Source organism: Sebastes fasciatus, chromosome 10, assembly GCF_043250625.1.
Source record: "Sebastes fasciatus isolate fSebFas1 chromosome 10, fSebFas1.pri, whole genome shotgun sequence".
Classification (NCBI taxonomy): domain Eukaryota; kingdom Metazoa; phylum Chordata; class Actinopteri; order Perciformes; family Sebastidae; genus Sebastes; species Sebastes fasciatus.
Genome location: NC_133804.1, coordinates 35,760,311 through 35,776,588, shown reverse-complemented (window position 1 = coordinate 35,776,588; position 16,278 = coordinate 35,760,311). Strand labels below are relative to the sequence as shown.

The 16,278-nt window shown below is 45.1% G+C and overlaps 1 protein-coding gene across 1 annotated transcript; it reads left to right on the top strand.

Annotated features, from left to right (window-relative positions):
- Positions 1–6,232: 6,232 nt before the first annotated feature.
- Positions 6,233–9,890, top strand: LOC141774879 (macrophage mannose receptor 1-like). Its single transcript, XM_074647684.1, has 5 exons — positions 6,233–6,799; positions 6,898–7,278; positions 7,930–8,235; positions 8,312–8,404; positions 9,603–9,890. The coding sequence occupies exons 1-4, from the start codon at positions 6,709–6,711 to the stop codon at positions 8,371–8,373; spliced, it is 840 nt and encodes a 279-aa protein (XP_074503785.1). The 5' UTR covers positions 6,233–6,708; the 3' UTR covers positions 8,374–8,404; positions 9,603–9,890.
- Positions 9,891–16,278: the final 6,388 nt, after the last annotated feature.

Here is a 16,278-nt window from a genome sequence, read left to right as displayed (position 1 = left end):
AGAACGTCATGAATAATGACGGAGAGTCGGCAGCAGAATGAAGACGAGGCGTCGTCTACCAGAACGTCTCTGAGCCGGTTGGTCGGATCAAACCAACAGTTACTGGACGGATGATGATGATGATGATGATGATGATGATGATGATGATGATGATGATGATGATGATGATGATGATGATGATGATGTCGTATCGTGTTTTAAACAGTCGGTTTTAGTGAAGATGTGTTTGTGAAGTGGTGAACATCCGACTGGATGAATGAGACTCAGATTATTCTGCAGCGGTTGTGTGAGAGTCTGTAAACAGATGTTTGGGTCTAGTTCTGCTGTTAAACTCGCCCACATTGACTTCATCAAGACTTTTCTCTGTTTGTTGCTTCTCCGTCCAGCGTGGAGGTGGGGGGGGTAACCCGGTGAGTAACTGATATACAGGTGGTCATCTGTGGGTGAAGTAGTCCTTTAAATCTTTCTTTCTAGATGTATAGATAGTTTATCTCCAACAGCATCTTGTGTGAGGAGAAAGAGAGGAGTGAGAGCAGCTCTCAGGCTGCCGGTTGTATCCCGCCTCCTCTCGGGGGGGCATCTCTGATCTGCCGGCTGATTCTGGTTCCTCCATCTTCATCCGTCCGACACGTCCCGATCCCAGTTCCCCGTAATCTCTCTGAGGCTCCCATTATGCTTATTCCTCATTAAAATGTTATCAGCCGTGGCAAATTGCAAAGATTAGAGCGTTCGGGAGGGAGGGAGCGCCGGGGCTCTCCCGCCTCTTCACACATTTATTTATTGTTGCGGATCATCCGGGCTTATCTGCTCCCAAAGCAAAGACAAGTTCCCATCGGATGGCAAAGGTCATGAAATGTGATCTCCCAGCCTGCATAATGGCGAGGAAGAGGAGCATTTAGTTTGTCTAAAGTGTTCTCACCCACACATTAATATTGTAATACTTTAATATCATAAACTTTTGTTCTGCCCTATTGATTCTCTCAGAGACGCATATGAATATTTATGCTGTTGAGCGCAGCTTGTAAACTTTGAGTCAGTGATGCTTCGGCTAATTATAGGCTGGAGGCAGCGCGGCGGCTGCAGCTAATGAATTACACTCCTCCTGTTTACCTCCACCTGCCTCTCGGGTTCACCGCCGGTTAGCACCGAGCCGGAGGACGAAGGGGAGGGAAGACGGCGTCAGCCGGTTGCTGCCGCGCGAGGTCGGCAGGTCGACGGCAACAAACTCACAGATGCATTAAAGCCGTAATGAGAGCGAGAGAGCGGCAGACAGTTGGCTGTCAGAGAGACTCTGAGTGTTTGTTGCTGCTCGGACCGACGGCGGTTTGAATATGGAGGACAGAATACAGATTGAGTTCTGGAGCGGAGCCACAGATACAGAACAAGGACTCAGAGCGGCTAGAGGAGGGACGAAGAGGGCCAAAGGATAAAATGTACATCTGTTTTATGTGTTGAAGGCCAAAATCTCTGGATTCAATCCAACTGTTTGATATTAATTTCTTATATAATGTTGTTATACAGAATAAATAACAGAGCACAGATTCATACATCAAACAGAGGAACCATACACCAACCTCATCCTAACTGCACCAACCTCATCCTAACTGCACCAACCTCATCCTAACTGCACCAACCTCATCTTAACTACACCAACCTCATCCTAACTACACCAACCTCATCCTAACTGCACCAACCTCATCCTAACTGCACCAACCTCATCCTAACTACACCAACCTCATCCTAACTGCACCAACCTCATCCTAACTGCACCAACCTCATCCTAACTGCACCAACCTCATCTTAACTACACCAACCTCATCCTAACTGCACCAACCTCATCCTAACTGCACCAACCTCATCCTAACTGCACCAACCTCATCCTAACTGCACCAACCTCATCCTAACTACACCAACCTCATCCTAACTGCACCGACCTCATCCTAACTGCACCAACCTCATCTTAACTACACCGACCTCATCCTAACTGCACCAACCTCATCTTAACTACACCAACCTCATCCTAACTGCACCGACCTCATCCTAACTGCACCGACCTCATCCTAACTGCACCGACCTCATCCTAACTACACCGACCTCATCCTAACTGCACCGACCTCATCCTAACTGCACCGACCTCATCCTAACTACACCGACCTCATCCTAACTACACCGACCTCATCCTAACTGCACCGACCTCATCCTAACTGCACCAACCTCATCCTAACTGCACCGACCTCATCCTAACTGCACCGACCTCATCTTAACTACACCGACCTCATCCTAACTGCACCAACCTCATCTTAACTACACCAACCTCATCCTAACTGCACCGACCTCATCCTAACTGCACCGACCTCATCCTAACTGCACCGACCTCATCCTAACTGCACCGACCTCATCCTAACTGCACCGACCTCATCCTAACTACACCGACCTCATCCTAACTGCACCGACCTCATCCTAACTGCACCAACCTCATCCTAACTGCACCGACCTCATCCTAACTGCACCGACCTCATCTTAACTACACCGACCTCATCCTAACTGCACCGACCTCATCCTAACTGCACCAACCTCATCTTAACTACACCGACCTCATCCTAACTGCACCAACCTCATCTTAACTACACCAACCTCATCCTAACTGCACCGACCTCATCCTAACTGCACCGACCTCATCCTAACTGCACCGACCTCATCTTAACTACACCGACCTCATCCTAACTGCACCAACCTCATCTTAACTACACCAACCTCATCCTAACTGCACCGACCTCATCCTAACTACACCAACCTCATCCTAACTGCACCGACCTCATCCTAACTGCACCGACCTCATCCTAACTACACCGACCTCATCCTAACTGCACCGACCTCATCCTAACTGCACCGACCTCATCCTAACTGCACCGACCTCATCCTAACTACACCAACCTCATCCTAACTGCACCAACCTCATCCTAACTGCACCAACCTCATCCTAACTGCACCAACCTCATCCTAACTACACCAACCTCATCCTAACTACACCAACCTCATCCTAACTGCACCGACCTCATCTTAACTACACCGACCTCATCCTAACTGCACCGACCTCATCCTAACTACACCAACCTCATCCTAACTGCACCGACCTCATCCTAACTGCACCGACCTCATCCTAACTACACCGACCTCATCCTAACTGCACCGACCTCATCCTAACTGCACCGACCTCATCCTAACTGCACCGACCTCATCCTAACTGCACCGACCTCATCCTAACTGCACCAACCTCATCTTAACTACACCGACCTCATCCTAACTGCACCAACCTCATCTTAACTACACCAACCTCATCCTAACTGCACCGACCTCATCCTAACTACACCAACCTCATCCTAACTGCACCGACCTCATCCTAACTGCACCGACCTCATCCTAACTACACCGACCTCATCCTAACTGCACCGACCTCATCCTAACTGCACCGACCTCATCCTAACTGCACCGACCTCATCCTAACTGCACCGACCTCATCCTAACTGCACCGACCTCATCCTAACTACACCGACCTCATCCTAACTACACCAACCTCATCCTAACTACACCGACCTCATCCTAACTGCACCGACCTCATCCTAACTACACCAACCTCATCCAAACAGAGTATTTACTAGAGTAAAAGTAGCTTTACTACAATGTAAAGTGATTATACTGTTTATATGAAATATATAAAAGCCATGATTTAAAACTTTGCTTGATTAAATATCATTGATGAAGAAGGAAAATATACTTTTGACTCCACTACGTGTATTTAACAGATTTTGATATTTACGTATATATTGCTGATAATACTTCACTAGTACTTTTATTAAGATACAGTTTGAATGCAGGACTTTTACGTGTAAGAAAGTAGTTTTAGTACGGCTGTAGTATTCTTAGTTATCCTGGTGCTGAGTTGTTTGCAGGTTGTGTGTGGCGGGTCGGTGCTGGTTCTGTCCTGTTGGTCTCTGAACCACAGAGAGAGAATCAGCTCACATCCAGCCCCCTCCTCCTCTTCCTCCTCCTCCTCTTCCTCTTCCTCCTCCTCCTCTTCAGCATCATCCAGCGCAGCATCACCCGTGACAACCTCGACAGTGAAACAACAGAGAAACAGGCGTGACTCCTGCGCCGCCCGTTTACACGGAGCCGGTTGGTGTCACACACGGCAGAGTCGGCGTGTTCACATAAAAAAAAGCTTTGATTGATTGGCCTCGGCTAACGTCGCGCGAGACAGAAAACACTCGCCATCTCTCAGCAACAATTACCCGTCCCTCCACGCCGGCTGTCAGCGCGCTAATTCATCTGTCATCATCCCACTTCTCCCAGTAGAATCGGGCTGACAGCGAGCCCAGTATCAGTCACACAGCATTACACTCCTGTTGGCTTTCATTAGCTCCACTTTGTCTTTCACCATGAAGGCTGCTGGCTTCTCTTTTACCCTTAAAACTAATGTTTCTGCTCGTTCGGCTGCTTCACATTCACACCGGGAGGTCGACGCGGGGCGGGGTAACGGGGAATTAGGTGACGTTAACCGATTCAACCCTGTCGGATCAACCGGTGGCTCCGTCTCAACACAAACTCATGTTGCATTTACAATAAGAGTTCAAACTTTGAGAAACTCAACAAGCTGAAAAACACATGGTATTGATTAATGAAGTAGTTCTGGCTGCAGTAGAACTCCCCACACTCTCATCCAGTAAACACAGAACAGCATCGTCCTCCCATCGGACTCATGTTGGTGTCCATCTGATGGACTCTAATATTCACCTCTTATTATCTCTGCCAGACCCGGGGGGGGAGGGGGGATCATGTGTTCAGTCGAGTGTAGGGCTGAAACTAACACTTATTTAAAGTGTTGTTTAATCTGTCCATTATTTTATCAGTTAATCGATTAGTTGTTTGATCTATCAAATGTCAGAAAACAGTGAAAAGTCAGTGTTTCCCAAAGTCCAAGATGACGTCCTCAAATGTCTTGTTTTGTCCACAACTCAAAGATATTCAGTTTATTGTCATAGAGGAGGAAAGAAAACAGAAAATGTTCTCATTTAAGAAGCTGGAGTCACTTTGTTTTTGTTCAATTTTTATATTATTTTATTTTTATTTATTTATTTATTTATTTTATAATGTGTGGGTTATTGCTGGTTTTTAATCCTCTGCCAATTTTTTTGTCCGTCTCGCATTTTTGTTGGTAAAACACAAAATGTCATGATCAATGTAGTTGGTGTTTATTTAATGATTGAGAACTAATCAATTAATCGTTGTAGCTCTAGCAGTGTGTGTGTGCGTGTGCGTGTGCGTGTGCGCGTGCGTGCATCTGTCTGTCCGTCCACGGTTAATCTCTCCCACTACTGGACTCATCAGCCTGGTGTTTATTGTGCTCTTGTATGGCTGCATGCTCAAGGACCTCTCGTTGTCGTGGTGATTCATCATTTTAGAAAAACATATTTTATTGACTGATTCAAACCGTCATAGACTGCTGACTCATCACTCCTCTTAAAGTGATCAACAACTGCTTCAGTAGCAGAAGTAGGCTCAAAAACAAGCCTCAGCTAGTCTAGTCTGCTGACAGACACATCCTGGCTCCGAAATTCACATCCACCCAACAGTCTGGTCTCATTTTGAAGAAATCTACCGATATGTTATCATCCACTAAAGTTAGGCAAAAAACAGCTGCCACATTGAACACAGAAGGGTTTTATCATGATTAGAATAAAACCAAGTGGCTCATTTTGTTGTGTATCATTCCAGGCACTGGTGGACTCTGTGAATACCCTTTATGGTGCCCTTCTAGTAGAGAAAACATGATGCCTTGCCCTCTACGGGGCACTTCCAGCAAAGAAAGAGTGATGCAGTGCCCTTCCATTGGAGAAAACATGATGCAGTGCCCTCCAGGGTCTAGGCCCACTTCCTATGACATACTATACGGTGACTGGTTTACTATGAAAACCACATAAAAAGTCATCGTGTGTCATAAAGGAACTCATAGTATGTGTGGTAACTACCTCAGTTAATCATGGATTGCAGTGTTACGTGTTTATAAAATGTCACTAACCATTAGTGCATGTCTAATTCTTTATATGTATAAATTCATGCATAAATGTACATCTAAATAGATAGTTTGTTAATCATTTACTTTCTTTAATTTGTAAATAGTTTTTAGGGTGTTTTTGAAGGGAAGGGGGGGGAGAGAGGGGATGGCATGCAGCAAAGGGCCGCAGGTCAAACTGGAACCCGGGCCGCTGCGATAAGGACTCCCCCTCTACCAGGTGAGCTACCGGGGCTGGAGAGATTCATGGAAACATCATGTTTAATGTTAAAATAAGCACTTTGTTAAGATTAGCAGACTTTTGTCATCTTGCTCACCATAAGAACCACGTGGTTAAGGTCAGGGAACGATGTGGTCACGGTTTAAAAATAGCAATGTTGACGGTCAGTTGGAAAAGAACAGCGTCTGAAACAACGGATTCTGACATTGTTTTTGGGAAGAGAGTTTGCAATTCAAATCTAACTGCCCACTATAAATGTGTGCCTCAGCATCAAGCTGTAATTTAAGGATTGTAAAGGAAAACAACATTTACATGAAGTCATCCATTGATTTGCTTTTTGCATGAACAGGCCGGTGGACTTTGTCCGTGACGGAGAGATGCTGCACTTGAATTTCCATAGATTTGCCTACGAGCAGTAATGAAAGAGCCGGGGTCGCACACTGAGACACACAGTCCACAGATCAGCATGATGATGGGAAGGGTCCTGCTGGGTGTCTTGAGTCTCTCAGGTCAGTGAATTCTCTGATATTTGCTTATTACTGTGGAGTATTGTAATCCTATGAGCTGTGATAGTTTGTATATTTAAGAGAAGGTGTTTTCCTCACAGGGTGGCTCGTCCCCTCCGTATGCCTTCTCCGTCAGTACCACTACGTTGCTGATTTAAAGACTTGGACTGAAGCTGTCTCCTACTGCAAACGGACGTACACAGACCTGGCTAGCATTGAAAGCACTGAAGACATGAACCAACTGAAGAACACGGTTTCATCTTCCGGCAACAGCTCTGAGGTCTGGATCGGTCTGTACAGTGCAGTCGCCTGGAGGCGGTCTGATGGCTACAGAGGGACGGGGTCTGAATACAGGAACTGGACAACTATAGACAATGAACCAAACTTTATGTCAGGTGTTGAGTTCTGTGTGCTCACTTATAGTGATGGAAGCTGGACGGATCATTTATGCTATCATAAACATCCATTTTTGTGTTACAGAGGTGAGGATCTAGAAGGCATGTTTTGATCTTGAAAAAGTTTTATGTTGATTTTCAGTATGTGACAATTCTCCCCCTGTGAGGGCTGTTGGTTTAGGACCCAGATGCAGACACAGACACAGCTGGATGGTGGTTGAAAAGCAGGTGGATTTATTATAATAAAGGTGGTGAGGGCAGGGGACAGGCAGGCTGCTGAGCAGGGTGGAGTGGCTGGAGGAATGAGCTGAGGCGGCGTGAGGATGGCTTGATGGGAGGCTCGCACTGGAATCCAGAACACAGGAGAACACAATGTTAATACTGGAAGCACAAGGAAACACAAGAATAACTCTGGTAATTATAATACAGAGCGGCCGAGAGAATACCAACTGGTAGGCAGAACAATCTGGCGAGGACTGGCAGGAAAGCTGGTGTTCTTGTACTGTGGGTTGATTAGGTGATTGTTGACAGGTGCAGAGTGCAGAGTGGAGAGTGAGACCAGGTGCCTGATGAGGAAGCCGCGCCCCTGCCACACCCACACAGACAGGCAGGGGAGGGGGAGACACAGGGGAAGCAGAACACCGGAAAACTACTGGAGTCAAGGCCAGAGCCGTGACACCCCCCCAACCCTAACTGCAGGAACACAGCTGGATCCTGAATTTCTTTATGTGAATGAAGGAATGAATTGGTCCAGTACTCAGAGGTTCTGCAGGGAGAACTACACAGACCTGGCCACTGTGAGGAACCACACTGAGAACCAGGAGATCCACAGTGGAAACTGGGGATGGATTGGCCTATTCAGAGATCCTCATTTGAATTGGTCTGATGGTACCAACTACAAATTCAGCTACTGGGATTCCGGTTTCAACCCACTGGGCTCATTGTCACATGTATGTGCTGTTGTAGCTTTGCACAGATCAGGAAAATGGAGGGCAGTGTCCTGTGAAAGGAGATTACCGTTTGTCTGCTACAGCATCCCACCTGGTGAGTGATTTACTGTCCTTTATGGAATCAAACAGTAATACCACACTAATGCTTCATGTCTCTGTTCATTCTGCAGCAGTGAAGAGGCAGGTAGTACGGCTGAGGATGAAGCCGGAGGACTCCTCTGGATCTCAATGACCCCGCTGTGAAAGCAGACATCCTGAAGAAGGCACGTATCTATCTATCTATCACTCTATCTATCTATCTATCTATCACTCTATCACTCTATCTATCTATCTATCACTCTATCTATCTATCTATCTATCTATCTATCACTCTATCTATCACTCTATCTATCTATCTATCTATCTATCTATCACTCTATCTATCACTCTATCTATCTATCACTCTATCTATCTATCTATCTATCACTCTATCTATCACTCTATCTATCTATCTATCTATCTATCTATCTATCACTCTATCTATCTATCTATCTATCTATCTATCTATCACTCTATCTATCACTCTATCACTCTATCTATCTATCTATCTATCTATCACTCTATCTATCACTCTATCTATCACTCTATCACTCTATCTATCTATCTATCTATCTATCACTCTATCTATCACTCTATCTATCACTCTATCACTCTATCTATCTATCTATCACTCTATCACTCTATCTATCACTCTATCTATCTATCACTCTATCTATCACTCTATCTATCTATCTATCACTCTATCACTCTATCTATCACTCTATCACTCTATCTATCACTCTATCTATCTATCTATCACTCTATCACTCTATCTATCACTCTATCTATCACTCTATCTATCACTCTATCACTCTATCTATCTATCTATCACTCTATCTATCACTCTATCTATCACTCTATCACTCTATCTATCTATCTATCTATCACTCTATCTATCACTCTATCTATCACTCTATCACTCTATCTATCTATCTATCACTCTATCTATCACTCTATCTATCACTCTATCACTCTATCTATCTATCTATCTATCACTCTATCACTCTATCTATCTATAGTGAAGCGGTTTGAATGATTGTGTTGGTTTCTGTGTAAACTGTTTTATTATACAATACAATTTTTACACATTTTGTATACGATATAGAAATCAGATATATAGAAATGATCCAGGTCCTCTCTGGGTTTATATAGAAATGATCCAGGTCCTCTCTGGGTTTATATAGAAATGATCCAGGTCCTCTCTGGGTTTATATAGAAATGATCCAGGTCCTCTCTGGGTTTATATAGAAATGATCCAGGTCCTCTCTGGGTTTATATAGAAATGATCCAGGTCCTCTCTGGGTTTATATAGAAATGATCCAGGTCCTCTCTGGGTTTCCAGACAGAGTTGATGTCTATTGAAATGGCCGTTTGTGTTTCCAGCTCCAGGACCGACTGGAGACGAAGGTAGCGGGAGTCACCCTGAAGTGGAGAGAGCAGCCTGACGGGAAAGTCTTCTACAAGGAAGAGAAACGTTATCAGAAGAAACAAAGAAAGAAGACGGAGCTCTGAAATAGAAATCAAACTTTAGCAGTGCTTATAGGCTCATCAGAAACCCCACGGTGAACATGCATTATATGAGCTATAACATGTAGGGCTGCTTGGTACGTCATCATCAGTACCACTGTGTGATGTGTTTTAATATGAATAACTACCGGGATGTATGACGAGTTGTTTTGGCTTCAAGTTTCTTATTTAGCTCGGTAGAATTATTTCAAAATAAAAGTTGATTTCATATGTGTGTCTGTGTGTCTTTATTGAATAGCAACAATAATCTAACAAGCTAATATAATATAACACAGCAACTACAATAACAGAACCATAACACTGATCATCTTACTTAAAGCTTGGGGAGGTAACATCAGAGAAACCAGCAAGAGTACACTAGTGCACAGGCAGCGTGCACGGGCAGCCTGCACGGGCAGCGTGCACGGGCAGCCTGCACGGGCAGCGTGCACGGGCAGCCTGCACGGGCAGCGTGCACGGGCAGCCTGCACGGGCAGCCTGCACGGGCAGCCTGTGCAGGCTGCCCGTGCACAGGCAGCCTGCACAGGCAGCGTGCACAGGCAGCCTGCACAGGCAGCGTGCACAGGCAGCCTGCACAGGCAGCGTGCACGCAGGTATGTAGACAGGCACGAAATGACTGGACGGCTTATTACAGTCCTGAGAAAAGTCATAGATACAAGATTTATTCTCTTTTTTTATGTCGGAGCATTTCATTTATTGATTTATTGATTACTGTTGAAGAATTTCAGCAAAACTTACCAAAATTTTTTCTAAAATACCCTTTAAGTAAAGGATATACACACACACGCACACACACACACACGCACACGAAAGATAAATATTTCTTTGATCCCGTTTGAATTGCTTCATGAATCCCACAAATGATGTTTGTCAGTTTAGAAGATAATTTTGCAAGTCAAATATATATATATATATATATACAGTATATATATCTACTGTATATATATATACACTGTATATATATACAGTAGATATATATATATACAGTATATATATCTACTGTATATATATATATATATACACTGTATATATATACAGTAGATATATATATATACAGTAGATATATCTACTGTATATAAATGTGTCTGTGTGTTTGTAATGCAGTATATTTATGTGTGAAATATTTTGGGGGGCTTTTATGGTTGTCATAGGATACGTCATACAGGTTCATTTATCTTTCTCCTCTGGTTTGCTAATTTTACTTCACTTTAGAAAATAAGGACTGACATGTTTAGTGGTTAAGATTAGAAAAAAACATCAAAACATCATGGTTTGTGTTCACATAATAACATAACAGTGTAAAGTTACAACTGTCACAACATAACTAGCGTCATCCATCCACCAGCCCTCCCAGACCAGCCCTCCCAGACCAGCCCTCCCAGACCAGCCCTCCCAGACCAGCACCTCCCGGACCAGCCCTCCCGGACCACCCCTCCCAGACCAGCCCTCCCAGACCAGTACCTCCCGGACCAGCCCTCCCAGACCAGCCCTCCCAGACCAGCCCTCCCAGACCAGCACCTCCCGGACCACCCCTCCCAGACCAGCCCTCCCAGACCAGCACCTCCCGGACCACCCCTCCCGGACCAGCCCTCCCAGACCACCCCTCCCGGACCACCCCTCCCAGACCAGCCCTCCCAGACCAGTACCTCCCGGACCACCCCTCCCAGACCAGCCCTCCCAGACCAGTACCTCCCGGACCAGCCCTCCCAGACCAGCCCTCCCAGACCAGCCCTCCCAGACCAGCACCTCCCGGACCACCCCTCCCGGACCAGCCCTCCCAGACCACCCCTCCCGGACCACCCCTCCCGGACCAGCCCTCCCGGACCACCCCTCCCGGACCACCCCTCCCGGACCAGCCCTCTCGGACCACCCCTCCCGGACCAGCCCTCCCGGACCGGTCCTTAGCCGACTTTCTCGCTTGTTATACAAATTATTGTTAGATTAATCATTTTCTTGTTCTACATTGGCAGAGCATTTTGGCAAATGTTTCTTGGGCGCTCCCCACATCATCAGCTGTGCTGCTCATCCCACAAATGCATGATCCTTACAAGTTTGACATCATTGTGAAGGTCAATAAACAGGCTTTCCAACCATGTAGAATACAATGACCATTAGCATTGTAACAACAGAGAAATAATCCACCAAACACAAGTTTAACAACTTTTTTTTCCCAGTTTAGTTTCCGAGTTCTGCTCCGGAAACGAAAGTGGGACACGCGAACGGACGCAAGGACGGACGGACGGACGGATGCGCGGAGTTATCTATACGATACCTCTTCATTTCACTATAAGAACCTAAATACGGAGGCAGCTGGCTGGAGGGAGATCACCAGAGAAAGATTCCTACTGCTGTTGGCTAACTGCGGACATTTGCATGACGTAGAAATGAAACTTGAAAAGGCTAAAATGCGTCCTCATGAGACACGTGATGTCCATAACGTGGTGCTATCTATACGCCTTCCTGTGAGACCGGGTGGAAATATAATATATATTTTAGTAGTTGTTTAGTGCAGCTTTAAATTCTGGTGAACATCCCAAAGTTTCCAGTGTCAGACTGAATGTTGTGGAAATGACAGGTTGGATATGTCCATGTGATGGACAGCCGTAGAGACGCCATGAAAACATCCAGATCCAATAAAGAGCTGGAACAACCAGCCACCAGCAGCCCTGCTACCTCTGGGAACAATCACCGCTTATTATCATCAGCTCTTAGTGATCAAATGATGAGGCTCAAAAGGATTAAAGTCCTCTTTTTGGGGTTTCCATTATTTTGTCCACCCCCCCACTGGATCCTCAGCCGTCTCTGGGGGGAGTATTTCCAGAGAGGATGATGGGAGTTTCTGACAGCTCGTCTCCTCCCTCCTGCATGACTTAACAGGACCCAGCGGAGCGGTACAACACTCGATTCCCTCCGTGGCATCTGAAGAGCAGGAGGCTGGGGGGGAGGTCTGGGGGGGGCAGAGGTCATCTCCAGGGGCCGAAGGCTTCTCCTCTTCCTCTTCCTCATCCTCTTCCTCATCCTCTTCCTCGTTCTAAAACTGCTTCTTTTCACCGGTCAGTTCAGGAGGAAACCTGGACTCTTCTGGGTCTCCTGGTTTGGGACCGTTACTTCCAGTTCAGGGAGACGACAGAGTTCTTCAAGCTCTGACACGGACAACAACAACATGACAACAACATGTCAACAACATGACAACAACATGACAACAACAACATGTCAACAACATGACAACAACAACAACATGTCAACAACATGACAACAACATGACAACAACAACATGTCAACAACATGACAACAACAACATGTCAACAACATGACAACAACAACATGTCAACAACATGACAACAACATGACAACAACATGACAACAACAACATGTCAACAACATGACAACAACATGACAACAACATGTCAACAACATGACAACAACATGACGACAACAACAACATGTCAACAACATGACAACAACAACAACATGTCAACAACATGACAACAACATGACAACAACAACATGTCAACAACATGACAACAACAACATGTCAACAACATGACAACAACATGACAACAACAACATGTCAACAACATGACAACAACATGACAACAACATGACAACAACAACATGTCAACAACATGACAACAACATGACAACAACATGACAACAACAACATGTCAACAACATGACAACAACAACATGTCAACAACATGACAACAACATGACAACAACAACAACAACAACATGTCAACAACATGACAACAACATGACAACAACAACAACAACATGTCAACAACATGACAACAACAACATGTCAACAACATGACAACAACAACATGTCAACAACATGACAACAACATGACAACAACAACAACAACATGTCAACAACATGACAACAACAACATGTCAACAACATGACAACAACATGACAACAACAACAACATGACAACAACATGACAACAACATGACAGCTTTTGACGGTCTTTTCAAAATAAACTTCCCTCTTCACAGGAAACAACTTGGTTAGGTTTAGGCAATAGAGCGACTTTGTTAGGTTTAAGAAAAGATCATGATTCAGTTTAAAGATAACAGCGGAAGTGGCGTTAATTAAATTATGTGAGAAATAAATCACCGTTGACTTCTGGTTTCACCCGGGGAACGAGAGCCGGCCTTCTGGGCTTCTTCTTCCATGATAAGCTGAACAGAAACATACAAAGAGAACAAATGTAAATGATCGTTCCTCCATATTTTGGTATTTGTCCCACTCAACGCTTACCCATTAATGATGCAAAAAGGATAAAGAACAAAAAACGAAATTTAATTAAAAAAAAAAAAAAACGAAAAGAAGATTTTAAAAAATTAATTAAAATTACAATAAATAATAATAAATAAAGTACACATTGGCAGCCATAATAATTACAGAATAAATAAAGTCTGGTATTTCTTGACCCCCCCATCCAACCCGACCTCCCTACGCACCGTTTGTCCTTTTTATACCTCCTGGTTGATCACGTGGATTACATATGAATTAATTTAGTGTGATAAAAATGAATTACAGAACATAACTTTTCATAGGTATAGCTGTGATCAGTGGATGAGACCAGCTGAACTATCACATATGAGTGTATTGTTTTAGTTATAGATGCAGACTTGATGTTGGAGGCTTCTATCGCCCGTCTTAATGAAACTTTAAACCACTTTCTGGTTCTGGTTTCTCAGCCGGTAAAACCCTCCACGGTGTGACGGCGGCGGCGGCGGCGTCTGGAATGAGTCTGAGCCTCCTTCTGGTCGCCATGCAGGTTTCCAGCAGCGTCCGGACTCCCCCGGCAGATCCTCGTCCCTGATCTAATAACTGCGGCTCACGGCGGAGAGTAAAACCAGAGCGCCAGTGGCTGATAAAAAGACTCTTCACTGAGAGACGAAGCGCCGCCGTGCAGCAGGTGAACGGCTTGTAATGGCAATTTTCATATCTGCAGTTTAACACTGTACCTTTAGACAATCTCAGGGCCTCACATGTTCAACTTCGTCACCATAGGACAGTGACCTGACATTTTAGTTCTCTGTAACTGCAAACAACAGATTGCTGAAATACTTGTTATGTCTTGTGATGCTCTGTTGTCTGCTGTGTGCTGACGCATTGATATACTTTATATCCTTCTCTTCCTTTCTTCTTTGCACTTATCTTCGTGTTATGCTTTAAATGTATAAATACTGACTACTCTTTGTATTCGGGGCTCACTTGCCACAGTCCACAACAGGTGGCTGTGCTCGTGAGTCCATCTGCAGATGCTTTAGTTATTAATGTATGCCTTTTTATTAAATTCACTGAAAGACAAGTTGTTACGTTGGTTTGTGTCTTGTTTTAACAGAAACTGCCACCACAGGCTGCTCCGCTGTTTCTGATTCAACCTGCCGCACTGAATTTACTTCATTAACACTACAGAGTGTTAATAACAACAAACAGTTTCAAAATGAAAACGATATCCAACACTGACAGAACAGAATCACAGTGAACTACCACAGAACCTCCATCATCATGTTAAACTATTAGCACAAACTAAAGTAAACAGAAATCATGAGAATAAGAGCACCAACATGATGATGAACACAACTAATAACATATCAGAGAAACCAGACGGACGGACGGACGGACGGGCGGGCGGGCGGAAGGCAGACAGGCAGACAGACAGACAGACAGACAGGCAGACAGGCAGGCAGGCAGGCAGACAGGCAGACAGACAGACAGACAGACAGGCAGACAGGCAGACAGGCAGACAGACAGACAGGCAGGCAGGCAGACAGACAGACAGACAGGCAGACAGGCAGACAGACAGACAGGCAGACAGGCAGACAGACAGGCAGACAGACAGACAGACAGGCAGACAGACAGACAGGCAGGCAGGCAGGCAGACAGGCAGACAGACAGGCAGGCAGGCAGGCAGGCAGACAGGCAGACAGACAGACAGGCAGACAGGCAGACAGGCAGACAGACAGACAGACAGACAGGCAGACAGACAGACAGACAGACAGGCAGACAGGCAGACAGACAGACAGACAGACAGGCAGGCAGACAGACAGACCGCGGTGGGTTCGTATATCTGTGAGGATTTCTGCTCTGATTTTTAAGAAATTTGATAATAATTAACATGAAAATAACAAAACTCTAAAATCAGTTTGGGCCAATGATCCGAGGTTCAGTGGAAGTTAAACAACCTCAGTAAACCAGACTGACAGGCTGGATGTGCTGTGGATCGGTGGATGTTTCCACTCTACAGACGGCGTGTTGTTCTGTCGGTCCATTGTTCCACTGGACCAGAAGCCCATTTGTCCGACAGCCCGTTATCCCGCAAACAAACTCCCGTTGTTCCCAAAACACACACTGCCTGCAACACACAGAGGCACGTGGCTGATTGTTATTATTATGATGCAGAATGACGTCATTGGACCTTCATCGCCCTACTCTGCCTCTGATTTTAACACCTGTTGCCTTTGTTGGTTGGGTTGGTTAGGTAAGCCCCATCTCACCAAATAGCGTTTGAATGAC